At 41.6% G+C, this 12,981-nt stretch overlaps 1 protein-coding gene across 2 annotated transcripts in view; it reads left to right on the top strand.

Annotated features, from left to right (window-relative positions):
- The window catches only part of fwd (phosphatidylinositol 4-kinase beta fwd), a 67,777-nt gene that overhangs the window by 27,852 nt on the left and 26,944 nt on the right, over window positions 1-12,981 (top strand). Inside the window, exons 1-2 of one of the 2 annotated variants that reach the window (XM_074087174.1) lie at window positions 7,361-7,606; window positions 12,057-12,921. In XM_074087174.1, coding sequence (XP_073943275.1) covers window positions 7,551-7,606; window positions 12,057-12,921 — 921 coding nt within the window. In that variant the 5' untranslated portion in view covers window positions 7,361-7,550. Of the gene's footprint in view, window positions 1-7,360; window positions 7,607-12,056; window positions 12,922-12,981 lie in introns of those variants that run through there. The other variant, XM_074087173.1, reaches the window with a different exon arrangement.

The raw sequence follows: 12,981 nt of genomic DNA, 5'->3' as shown, positions 1-12,981 counted from the left end.
AGAGCACTTCCCGTTGACATAGAATTGTGGAATTTGACAAGAAGTAAGATCTAAGTAAGAAGCAAGACAGCACAAGTAAAGAAAAAAAAAACTAAAATCACTAAGCAACAAAAAATCGCTTTGTTTTTGTTACTATCTTTTATTTAATTCCACTGTATATTTATTTGTTTGCTTCAAATCTTGCAAGTCAATTCGAATTTACTTTAAGTGGCCGGACTTGAAATTTAGAGGTGACTTTAGGAGGTTAGCAACTTCAGTCAATTAGATAAGATTGTATTAAAACTGAATTTTTTATCAAATCTTATTCATAGACACAATACAAGGTACATACAAACTTTTTTTATAGCTTTTGAATTTGTACGGAATCCTCGGTGCGCGATTCTGGCCTGGCGTGGTTACGATTAAGTATGGCGAATAATCGCTTAAACGCTTTAATAAACGCTTTTTTAACTAAGTAGTAAAGAGGGTTTTCACAGAGGCGAAATATCGCTAGATGGCGTTAGTATCGTGCGGTCCGTTTCACGTTTGACGTTTGCTTGCGATTGGCTCATTTAGTTTTTTAACCAATCACGAGCAAACGTCAAACGGACTTCTCGATACTAACGCCATCTAGCGATATGTCGCCTCTGTGAAAACCCTCATTAGACAGTCGCTTTCTAAACTTCATTGTTGTAATTTTTCCCAGAACATAAAATTTACTTGTTCTATGGAGTTTTCTTTGCAAGTAAGCAATAAAAAGCTCGATATGTGATCGCAATATCAATATGGTAAGGTAAGCGTCTTTGTTGTCCAGTAAAGGTTTTATTAGTTTTATTTCACAGGAGATAATGGAATTGGAAATATAGGAATAGAATCCTAAAAGCAGCGAGGCATATCAAAAGGTAATATTACTTATGCCAGGAGTGTTCTTGAGAGTTTTCCTTTGATTCAAAAGATGAAATATTTCAAAAGCGTTTAAACACTCCTCACTGATGAAGTAGCTCTCGACAAGCGTTTGTAATTGAATTTGTTTTACGACGAATTCTGAAACAAGTCCGGGTTCCAATGTTACGTTAATTGATGTTGTTGGAAGTATCTTCGTTAGATTAAGAACCATAAGCGATTTGCAACCGCGTTACGTAAACCCTTCGCGAAACTTGTTGACACGGTTCAGTTAGGTTGTACAGGTTTGTTCAATTCATTACAAACATTTAATTGGTGGTGAGCTTCACTTGGCCTGCTCGGATTTTTATTTTCCGCTAGAATGTTTCGTTTCTTTCGTTTCGCGTCTTTTATATTCGCGGGCTTAATGGATTTAATTTTGATAACTTGAGATAAATCGTCAAACTGTTTTTAGATCTCTGCCCGTGGCTATCTTATAATTAATTCATAGGAACTAAACGACTATTGGTTTGCAAAGTACATCAATCTCCAGGTTTTATATTATGCATGTGCAGATTATAAGTTATATTATAATCTTTTACTTTTACTCTTGTTGACAAGGTCACTATCTCCTTGCGACCGATCGACAGATGGTCCTTCCACCAATCGGCGCTTGCAACGCAGCAGCTGTGCCTACAAACGCACCTTGCGAATGTTGCTTTAGCATTTTTTGCTTGTATTCTCATTTTGTGAGTCGAAATTCATTTTTAAAGTGATTCTAAACATATTATCATTATGAAAGTATTGAATGACTAAAATTGCGAAGTTGTTGAAGCGTTTATAGTTTATAATTATAAATATGGCATAATGATTTGAAAGATTATCGCTAACTTATCTAAGTATATAAAAATCATGATTCAGCGTCATGACAGCTGACTCGAATATCGAGGAATTTCGTGTATTTCTCACGAGGTGAAATATGTTATATATTTTTCCAGAAAAAACGTCTTGGCATCCGGCGTTACTAGGATCGGTGTCTTATTACGTTCTGGGATCTCACAGGACAGGACTATCGATTGCTCCCATTAAAGGAACCCAAATCAGACGAATTCAATAAAGAACTATGGTTGGACTCAAAAATGAAATGAAAACCGTATAAGTTACTAGGCCTATTCGCTATTGGAAAATTTACTGCCTTTGACCGTTATATTCGTATCTATCTAACAAACTTTAGCGACAAATAAAGAATGCTGCTACAGCGTCTAGTATTTTTGGAGACTTATTTTCTATACTCCTTTGGAATTTTCCTCGTAGGTTCGTACCTTATTGTTGTTTATCCTTGTTTGAAATTACTTTATGTTAATATATATATCGATTATTTAGATGGAATAAATTATGTTCCAATGGAGAGTTTTTATGCTGATCCCCAAATATGAATAACGTTGTCTTTGTCACCTGTCATGTAATTTTGTTATGCACGCTCCTCGGATCGTTGCCGGGTCACCGTGGCCGGCCCTGGCCACTGATTCGCATTTCCAGGTCGATTATTAACCGACACGCTTAACTTTAGCACCTATTTGTTAGTTATTTTAAGTAAAAAAGGTCACAAATAATTTACTTACTTCCAAAAATGCAAAGGCCTAGGTAAGGTAAGTCGGGGCAAGCGCGCCGGCAGGGGGTAGCGCGTCTACCATTAAAATATCGAAAAGTATTGATATTGTACTACTAACGACATCTTACAGGTCTTAGGTCACGTCTTAGGTGCGTGGTTGTAAGGAAATCGTTATTAGTGCTTATGATATTTTTCCATATTTTAATGGTAGGCGCGTTTACCCCCTGCTGGCGCACTTGCCTTATGTGCTGTGTGTGTCTATTAGCTTCATTACGTAAGACTTCTTCCAAATTACGTAGTTCCAAATATTAGTATTCATCATTCCTTTACTTGTTTGCTGTCGTTAACATTAATTACTTTGTTAGAAACTTTAGATACGAAAATCGGTATACACGAACATCAATCACTTGCGTCGTAAATTCTAATTTCATGATGGGAAGCCAAGCGTCCCTTAGTGTATGTATTGTGTAGGCTTAATTAAAAAAATACCGGCCAAGAGCGTGTCGGACACGCCCAAGATAGGGTTCCGTAGCCATTACGAAAAAATCAAGTAATATTTTTCTAAGGATTTCGTATTGTGTACGTACGGAATCTTCCAAGTTTAGGTATATTTTATACCTTAGGCTGCTACTTACTCTTAAACTACTAATAATTCTGAAGCAATCTTAGTCGTTATAATTTCCTCGTAAATTTGATATACTTACTTAATACCATCCTGATTTTTTCCAATTTTTACTTTAGAGGGGGGGGGGGACGCTCGATTTTAATGAAAATTTGCACTTTAAAATTGAATATTTCGCAAACTGATCGCTGAATCAAAACATCGTCTTCGCAAACCCCCCATAGTTTTACCTAGAAGACCTATCCAACAAATCCCCACACTATAGGGTGTCGACACAGAATAAATAATAGTACCTACTACGTCTTCGTACAGAGTTGCACTCCTTTGATCTTGAAGAAAGCCGCCGTTTTAATAGCCTACAGTGCTGCCTTTTGTTCCGAACATACCTACCTCGCCAACTCGAGTGTAAGACGTAAACTATAAGGCGAAACTATAGGGTTCCTAGTTGACCACGGGACCCTAAAAACGAATCATTGGTAAGGGAAAATAACAGATAACATTTGTAATTTGAAATGTCTTCGCCAAAGTAGCTGCTTTATTTTCTAAATTATACTTAAGCTTTATTTCTGCGAAAGAAGGAAACGTGGGCGAGGTGTTTAAAAGATTTTAACCAAAACCTGTTTTGGCATTCACCAAATTGAGGTTGCTGAGGTCACAACAGCCGCATTGTTTGTTGCCTTTTCTTTCAGCGTAGCCCGTTTGTTATTGTTAAGTTATTTTCGCAACTCAAAGATAGAGAACAAACCGCGTCAGTGAAGCCGTAGCAGTAATGGAATCAGGGTACCTACTGCAAATTGTTTGAATAGGCTTAAGCTTTATTGGATTATGCCAGTGTACACAAGCTTCCAGAGATATCGATAGCGGCTTATTTGGATAATGTGGACGCGTTCATGAGACACCAATAACGGCAATAACCATTTTTTATTTAGTTTCAGAGCCCTTCTGAATATACTGGCAGATTGAATCAATATAACTTTTTCCTTTGACGACGTCCAAAATTATTTTGTTTCCGACGCTATGGGCAACGCGGAAGATGTTTACATCTTTGTGTGTATCCTCTGCCCCTGGGGTTTCAAGGATCCCCTTGCTGCCTTATCTCTGATCTGTTTCCACCTCGCTTCACTATTAACTAATGTTAATGTGCTACATACATGTAATTAGAAATATTGCGTCGCTCTTGCTACATATGTTCGTAGTCGGCTCGTCTACTAATACGGAGTTGGTAGATCGTTTGTAGACCGGCCCGGCCAAGGTCCGGTCAAATATTAATTTAAACTAGCAATAATTAAACTAATTGTGTAACTTGGTTGTAGCCATTGTCATGAAAGGATACGGTACGGTGTAACTGAACACCCCATTGTTCCAAGTTCTCCGCAAATCATTAATGTTAATTAAGATTACATCAACATCGCGCACGGCAAAATCAAAGTTAATTTTCTTAGAGTAACTGTAATTAATACGTTTACTTAACGAGATTTATCTCATAAATCAGCTAAATAAAAATGTGAATTCTATTGGTAACTCTGCCTAACGTGTGAATTGTCGTTCAAAAAAGTGTGCAAAACATCGCGCAAGGTCGACGGGCGCTCACTTTCGCCCGTTATTTGGCAAGCACACTACACCTTAAATTTCATGTTCACTCACCAATAAGAAAATGTAAGGCTTTCAAGGCGTTACTTAACCCGTACAAACGTAACATTAGACTATTATTGCTGAACTGCAATTACATCATTAAATTCTTTGACCAAAACCTGTTGTTGATCCAGAACTAGGTGTTTGCTTAAGTTGGCATTCTGCTGCTTCGTGATGCCGAGCGGTTTAAATTTTCTTGATAATTACTAAGGTTCTTGAAAATGAGGACTGCGTGAACGTATTTCCAATACATCATTACTGAACTACTGATAATATTTTTCTTTGAAATCCATTTGTAGTCATGCATTCACTTTCTCCAATCACCATTGACCATCAGAACAATAAGGCTCGGGCACCGAGTCGAATCAATTCACCATTGTTTGCTTATTGACGTCAAGCTTGTCGAGAAATGTGGTTGTATTGTGTTTTCACGTTCTCGATTGAAATCCTACCGGGCTCTTGTTCACTCACGTTCTGATTATTTTATTGATAAAAAGAAGTTGGGAGTTGCTTCTTACGACGGATTAATTAGTAGCTAAATGTGTTTCTTTCTACATATATCCTTCAAGGCTGAAAGACTTACTGGAATGCTTTGCGTGGAGCGCCATAACGTCATTGAGACTTGTTAAAATCAATATAAATAGTTTCGACTAATTGACGCTACGCTACTGTATTGACTAGACACCAACTGTCAGCAACCGACCTGATCTCGTCAGAGTTTACAAACGGCAATTGGTTTGTTTTCGTCTCGTTGTCTAAATTATTTTCCCTTGTCAAAGACGTTCCTAAAATCACAGCTACGTCGTTGGACCTAGATCAATCACGTGTCGCTTGTGTGATTGGATGATTTCATTTTCTCAGTGCGTGATTCCTTGCTGTTATGCAATAACCAAATTGAATCGTCGAATCATTTGCTGGCAGGCACGCGAGGCCGCGCCGCATGGTTGCTTGTAAAATCCAATGATTGTGATCGTTCGACCCCGATGAACCGCTACGGTGACCGCAACACACTTGAGCGATATAAATAGCCCAATTTGCCTTTTTATCGCTCTGCTAAAGATTGAACGTAAATATTCGTCATATCCCAATATAATCCACGATGACGTTAGATACTATTAAATTAAAATTGCAATGGCAATGAAACCGAGCGGTTGGCTTTGCTCCATAACATGAGCCGTCTGCCCGCGATGATCGTAAACTATTAGCGTTTATTGTTGGTCTTCAGACACAATGAAAACTGTTTTTGATTTCTACCATCAACTCTTAAAAGTATTATCGTTGATTACAATCCAAGGGCTTCTTATGGTATGAAATAATTGACTGAAGTTCCGTTCTTAGTTTACGTAACTATACAAAAGCAACTCTCATTACGAGGAGAATTCCGCTTCCTACCGGCTTCCCATTCGCGTGAGGCCAGACAACTTGTATGAATGAATGGTTTAGTGTTTTTACGTCAATGCTTTTTGCACGTCTACTCAGATGCCATTAGAGTCGCTTTCAAGGAATGCCTCTTCACTTCGTTTGAACTGTTATAGTTCATAAAAGGCACATCTGTTCCATAGGACGGAACATGTGCCCGATACCCGATAACGTTCCAAAAATAACTAATGTTAATTCGTTCCCCACTCACGCTCCTCCGCTTGGAATGCTCACTCAGTAAGTGGCTATCCATAATACTTCCACTTCCTCTACTTTCTTGATTGAGTGAATACGCGACCACATTGAGAAAGCCTCGGGCGTTCACAAGCCGCGTGGTAGATGAATCTTTTGAAATTGATAGCTTAAGGTGGCGATAGAGATTTACAGGGTCGTCGGCCGCTTTCTCCCAAATGTTGGTATGCGTTCGTAAATCTCGCGTTATGTCATCATGTCTGCTGGCCTGTCGGTCGTAATAGGACAGATGGCCCCTACTGAATACAAACAAGTGTTGGTTCTACTTTTATATGAGCCAACTTTATTTACGACTATAACTGTCTCTAGTTAATATTCACCACTACGGGCACTAATGCGGTATGTTACCACATACGGCTGAGGTATTTGTAGAGTGAAGACCTGATGATATGCATTGAATACAAATATGGGCCGAATATTATCCTTTCGTGTACATATTGTTAGTGTGCTTGGGGCACGTGCGGTATATCGCGTCATTGAACTCTTGAAAAGAATTTTGGTTGACGTACATACCTACATGAATTTTTTTTGAGTTTGTTTTCGACAGTCGAATATAATTTTTTCGCCAGCTTAGTTATTGTGCGGTTATTAATTACAATTGTGCACCTACGTCAGTTTGCGCAAGTGGCAGGTATGTGTGTTGAGCTGACAGACGTGTGCGTCTATTGAAACCCGTTTCCACGCAAATTCAACACCGTAAAGTCGGTCGGGGAAATCTTTGGCCTGCAAAGATCTTTGTTTACTGTTTCGTTGTTTAGTAGCGGTCTGCGTAATCGAGGCGATCCTTGTACATGGGGCAGCACGTGAAGTTGGATTTGTTGTTCGGAATTGGTATACGCGATTGTGTTCTCTGTAGCGAGGGAGTGTATAGTTCGGAATGCTTGGTTTGCGGGTTTAAGCTGTGGGTTGTACGAGTGAGTATGCTGCGCGACGAGCGGAGTGCCTTGCCTCGTTTCGTTGCCTCGCGTAAACCAGTACGCCCCGCGACGCCCGTGCCGGCGCACGTGTCTTTGTTGTCCCAACTGTTTATGTTACGATGATTGTTCTCCGATTCCACATTCGCCGTAGCTGCTAGTGGTCAACTCCGGCGATGTCCGTGTGAAACCCGATTGTGTCGTGATCGTTTAGTGACTAGTGAGTGCAGTTGGCCAAATGGTTCGAAAAATTGTTGTAATTGGACTGCAGTATTATGAGGACCCGTTCTATAAGTACGTATTGTATGCATGTATAGTGTTATGAAATTATATGAATGGCGTGTTAGTGTAAGACAGTCCATGTTTGATTGCAACGTACTTCATTATCCAACGTTGGGATGTTATCCCTGAAAAAATGGCGCGTGAATTTTATCATGATTAGAGGCAGCTTGGGGATAGCCGTTTACTTTACATTTAAATGAAATTGCTCTCGTTTTCTGTTTTCTTTCTCTCATTTATTTTTATTGCTGAGTTACCTCTGAGTCGTTCTGTCTCAGCTGTTTGAGTCAAGTTGAGTCATTCGCTCTCACGGCCCGGTTTGCACAATGTCCATGTTTACTAGAGCCAGCGGATATTAGCCAAGTTTCAAGTGCACCTGTGGATAATCTGAACGTGACCCGATAATGTTTTCCCTTCTGCGTTTCAGCTGTAATTTTTAATCCACTGTTTTCTTTATTACCTACTAGCTTTTGCCCGCGGCTTTGTCCGCGTGGAATTCGGTTATCGCACGCTGTTCCCTCGGGAACTGTGCATTTTTCCGGGATAAAAAGTAGCCTATGTCACTCTCTGGCCCATAAACTATCTTTACGCCATAAATCACGTCGATCCCTCGCTCCGTTTTGACGTGAAAGACGGACAAACATACAAACACACAAACGCACACACTTTCGCATTTATAATTAAGTATGGATGGATGTCTCGATTCTTCACTCGTGCCATGACTATACGCAATACTTTAAACTAGTAAATATACACTTCTCTATAAAAATAAATTGGTATGAATATAAGTTTCCCTCGCAAAAGAAGGCCATAAATATGATTTTATTGATATAAAATGGTTGACGGTTGGTTAACTATTGATAGCCACTTATCTACAAATCGTATTAATGTTGTTAACTCAAAAGGTTTGAATGAATGAATGGTTGTAGGATGTTTGTTAGGTACTCTTGCAAACAATAACCTTCTTAGGAACTTGATGATACACAGGAGTTTTCGGAAGAGATTGACCCCTTTTTTATTGTTTTATTCGACTGCATGGAAAACGAGCAAGTGGGTCTCCTGATGGTAAGAGATCACCACCGCCCATAAACATCTGCAACACCAAAATAAAATAAAATAAATAAATAAAAAATAAATGTGTTAGTAATGTGCGATAAAAAAAACTACTTACTATTTGTTAACAACGGCACCTTTCTTTGTTCGATATCATCATCATCATTATGTCAGCCGAAGGACGTCCACTGCTGGACATGCCTTCTCCAAGGCTCTCCACTCAGACCGGTCTTGTGCTTTCCGCATCCACCGCGATCCCGCGATCTTAACCAGGTCGTCGCTCCATCTTGTTGGAGGCCTACCGACAGCTAATCGTCTTGTTGTTCGATATATTTCTAAATAAAATCCCACATTCGACTAAGAAATTCAGAGTTGAAACTGTTCCTATTACTTCAGTGTTTCTTGGAGTTACTAATCGCTATTTCGGACTCAGTAAATGTTTAACCGGTATTAGCACGTAGGGTACTTTTCATACCGGCAAATTACAAATCTCTCTCAGGATAGTCATCATCATCATCATCAGCGTACAGCAGTCCACTGCTGGACATAGGCCTCTTCCATGGCGCGCCACAAGACTCTGTCTTCATCCGCCGCCAGCGACCCTCTCAAGGTCGCCCACCACCGTGCCTCAGGACGCCCTACACTACGTTTTCCCGTCCGTTGTCTCCATTCGAGGACTTGTCTGCTCCACCGTTCATCGGTCCTGCGACAGACGTGGCCAGCCCAACGCCACTTCAGGATAGTGATACAGATACAGATGAATCTATCTTCGCAAACGAAGTCCCGTAAAACACAACTGCTAGAAACATTAGGGTACTAGAGCTAATAGTCCTGTGGCCGTATTGTCTAACGTTCTGACGATCGTGATCGCCCTCACCACCTCTTTGTACCCTCGTCTTACGCTGTGTGACAGAAAGGAGAGCTGTAAACGATTGGGATTCCAAGTGTCTTAGACAATAAAGGCGGAAACAAACTATTAAAACGCGACGCCACGCATGTTTCTATACACCTGACCTTATAGTAAGTATAATACTGATTAGTACTGAAACGCGTTAGAGGGCGTGTGCAAGCATGTCGTGGCGTCGGGTTTTAAATAGTATGTACGCACCTTAAGGCCTCTGGTCGCAGAAATGTTTGCTCGAAAACAGTTCGTTCTCACTAGAATCAAGAGAATTTTTTTATTGATTATCATAGTTTTACGGCTCTATTGGAAAACAAACCCGGCCGGCGGTCCCCGGGCGATTACTAAACTAGGGCAAATAGGGGGACACGGGAGGGACACAAAAGCCCAATTCATCCCTATATGTATCTAACCTTGTTCGTTTAAATAATTGACATGCAGAATTATGAAAAGTATGAAATGAGTTTTTTTTTAGTTTTTGTAATAAAATGCACTTATGTACTTTTTGTTGACTATAAGGTACTTACTCAAGTTTCAAAGTCAATTCAATGACTAGAAGTGGGTTAAAAATCAATTAACAAGATTTGACCGAAATAAAAAAAACATATGGCTCCTAAATCCGAGGAACTATGAACACGCATAATAAGCTTAGCTATCGTAAGGTCTGAGTTATAGTTCATTCCTAAATCCTTGTAAAACCTTGGCTGGCACCATTGATGCTTAGTGATAAAAAAAACGACCTTATTACTAAGTGTTAGTTTTGTCCTGCCTCTACCTCTGGGTAGTATAACTAAGGGGAGTCTAGACACGCAGGTTCTGAATATTACAGAATGGTAATCGATACCGCTGGGATTCCCGAACGGGACTTACGTTGTCATAGTCCCGAGATGGCCAGGAAACAGTGGGCGTATCCAATGTGTAATTGTAGCAATTAATCCCGCTATAGATAGTAAATTCCTGAATTAGGTTTGTGCCATCCCACTTCCCAGTAATATTATAAATCTGAAAGTTTTTAAGTCTGTTGTTTTGTTTGTTGCCTCTTCACGTGTACACCGCTGAACCTATTTAGTTGAAAATCGGTATACAGATAGTTTGAGTCCCGGGGAAGGACATAGGATAGTTTTTATCCCGGAAAATTGCATAGTTGCCGTCGGATACCGGTAAACGAATTCTTCGCGGACAGAGTGGCGGGCAACAGCTAGGAAAAAATAAAGAAAAAATTGTAAAACATTGAATTTTTACTATCCGTACCCGTGGCTTGGCTTGCGTAGGCCATTAACTGGAATTTACTAAATAGCCACAGGAATTCCCAAAAATAATATCGGGCTCCTGTGTAACGTAACGTGCCTATTTCTAGATTTCACACATTTATCTCGATCCTTGGTGTTATTCCCGAGATCCTGTAATTTACATACCAAGTTTCGTTCAAATTCGTCCACCTGCTATTTATAATAAACGGAAACGTACACACACATTCTTACACCGCTCTGTGTAGGTCCTCCCATCCAGAACGGATTTTTCCCAACTGCGTGCCCACATCCATACCTACTAATATTATAAATGCGAAAGTGTGTGTGTATGTTTTTCCGTTTTTCACGTCGAATAGAAGCGTCGGATCGACGTGATTTTTGGCATAGAGATCGTTTATGGGCCAGAGAGTCACATAGGCTACTTTTTATCCCGGAAAAATGCACAGTTCCCGAGGGAACAGCGCGCGATAACCGAATTCCACGGCAAAGCCGCGGGCAAAAACTAGTCTCCTATAAAACACCTCAAATAAAATCAGTAAATAAACAAAAACAAAGCAGACCTTTGACTCTCCCGGCGACTCAAATATGGCTAGAATATGGCCAAATTTTACAAGTGCCCGTGCCAAGAGCCACAAAGAATGCCAAACGCTTGAAACTTACAAGTTCTCTTCCTTTTCGGTCAGGGGAACAAATCGTTTCAAGGCAGTGTCGCCATCACCTTTTGTATTCAGTAGCTAAAGCATTTCTTAACTCGGTGACGGCGCTCACCTTTTATAGTTCGCGACTATAATGCGCTCGCTCCGATGCAATAGACCGCGGCCTTGATAATTATCGCTGTTATTTAATTATCTATCGCTTTATATTCTGGAGCGTTTACTTATAATGTATGTTTGTTGTTAATGATCTGCTGATCACCATAGGGGAAGATAACAGGGTTATATATCGCTCGTTACTCCAACCGTACTGATTTAGAAAAGGTTTCGGTAGAGTGGTTGGAAAGGATACATTTTTCTACCCACTCATCCATATCCCTTACTTTTTATTAGAGCAATCAAGGCAGTCTGTCCAGAGGCCGTACCTATTATCTAACGCACGTACACTTGCGATCGTATTCACCATCTCTTTCTTCCATCATTCTTCACCATTTGACAGAATTATACGTTGAAATCCATTGTGATACTGAGTGTGTATTGCCCCAGATCCCTATTTGATAAAGTTATACAATGCAAACGTTTTAAAGGTTTGTTGTTGTTGTCCACAGACATGTGACGGGCGCCAGCGGGCCGCCGGCGGGATGCGGCCACCAACGCAACCGCTCGCTGGACTCGGTGCTGCAGCGGATCCCCGAGGACATGACCCCAACCTCGCCCGAGGGGGCGCCGCTGCGGCCCGCGCCACCCGCGCGGCTCGCGCTGCCCCCCGAAGTGCCCGCCGGCTCCGACGACTCCGGCATACACACCCCGCCCGACCCCGCCGACGACGACCGACCCCCGCCCCCCGCCGCTGCACGATCCCGCGAGAGCCTCGACTCCGGTAACCCAGAAGACACAGACAAACCGCCCGACCCGCCCGACACCGAAACCAAAACAGAAACAGACTCGTCCAAAAACAAAGACTTTCTTCTACGGCTGTTCGAAAGCAAACTCTTCGATATGAGCATGGCGATATCATACCTCTTCAACTCGAAAGACCCTGGCGTGCAAGCTTATTTAGCCAACAAGCTGTTTTCGTTTCCGAACGAAGACGTGGATTTCTATCTGCCGCAGTTGGCGACCATGTATATAGAGATGGGTGACGTGGCGGACGTGTTGAAACCGTATCTAGTGTTTAGGTGTAAGCAAAGCGCGGAGTTTTCTCTGCGTTTAGCGTGGCTGTTGACCGCTTTCGGCGGTGACGCGAAGCGGTCGAAGGCGATGAAGTTTAGGGATTCTATACTGGGGGAGGAAATAAGGCCGGCGGCGCGGCGCGGGCACCACCGGTCGCAGTCGGACGCGTCGGCGCTGCGGCTGGCGGCGCCGTCGGGCCGGCACCTCGGGGACCTGGCCTCGGGGCGCGCCTTCGACAGCGGCTGTCTGTGCGGGGAACAGTGCTCCTGTGGAGCGCCTCGACTAGCACCGCAGACCCAGGTAATTAACCTATAGATCATTTATTTTTAATACCCATTCCCCGCTTGCTTCCGTTGAAAA

The sequence above is a fragment of the Choristoneura fumiferana genome, chromosome 4 (genome assembly GCF_025370935.1).
Source record: "Choristoneura fumiferana chromosome 4, NRCan_CFum_1, whole genome shotgun sequence".
Classification (NCBI taxonomy): domain Eukaryota; kingdom Metazoa; phylum Arthropoda; class Insecta; order Lepidoptera; family Tortricidae; genus Choristoneura; species Choristoneura fumiferana.
Note: the sequence above shows the minus strand (reverse complement) of the source record. Positions and strands in the feature narration are given on the sequence as shown.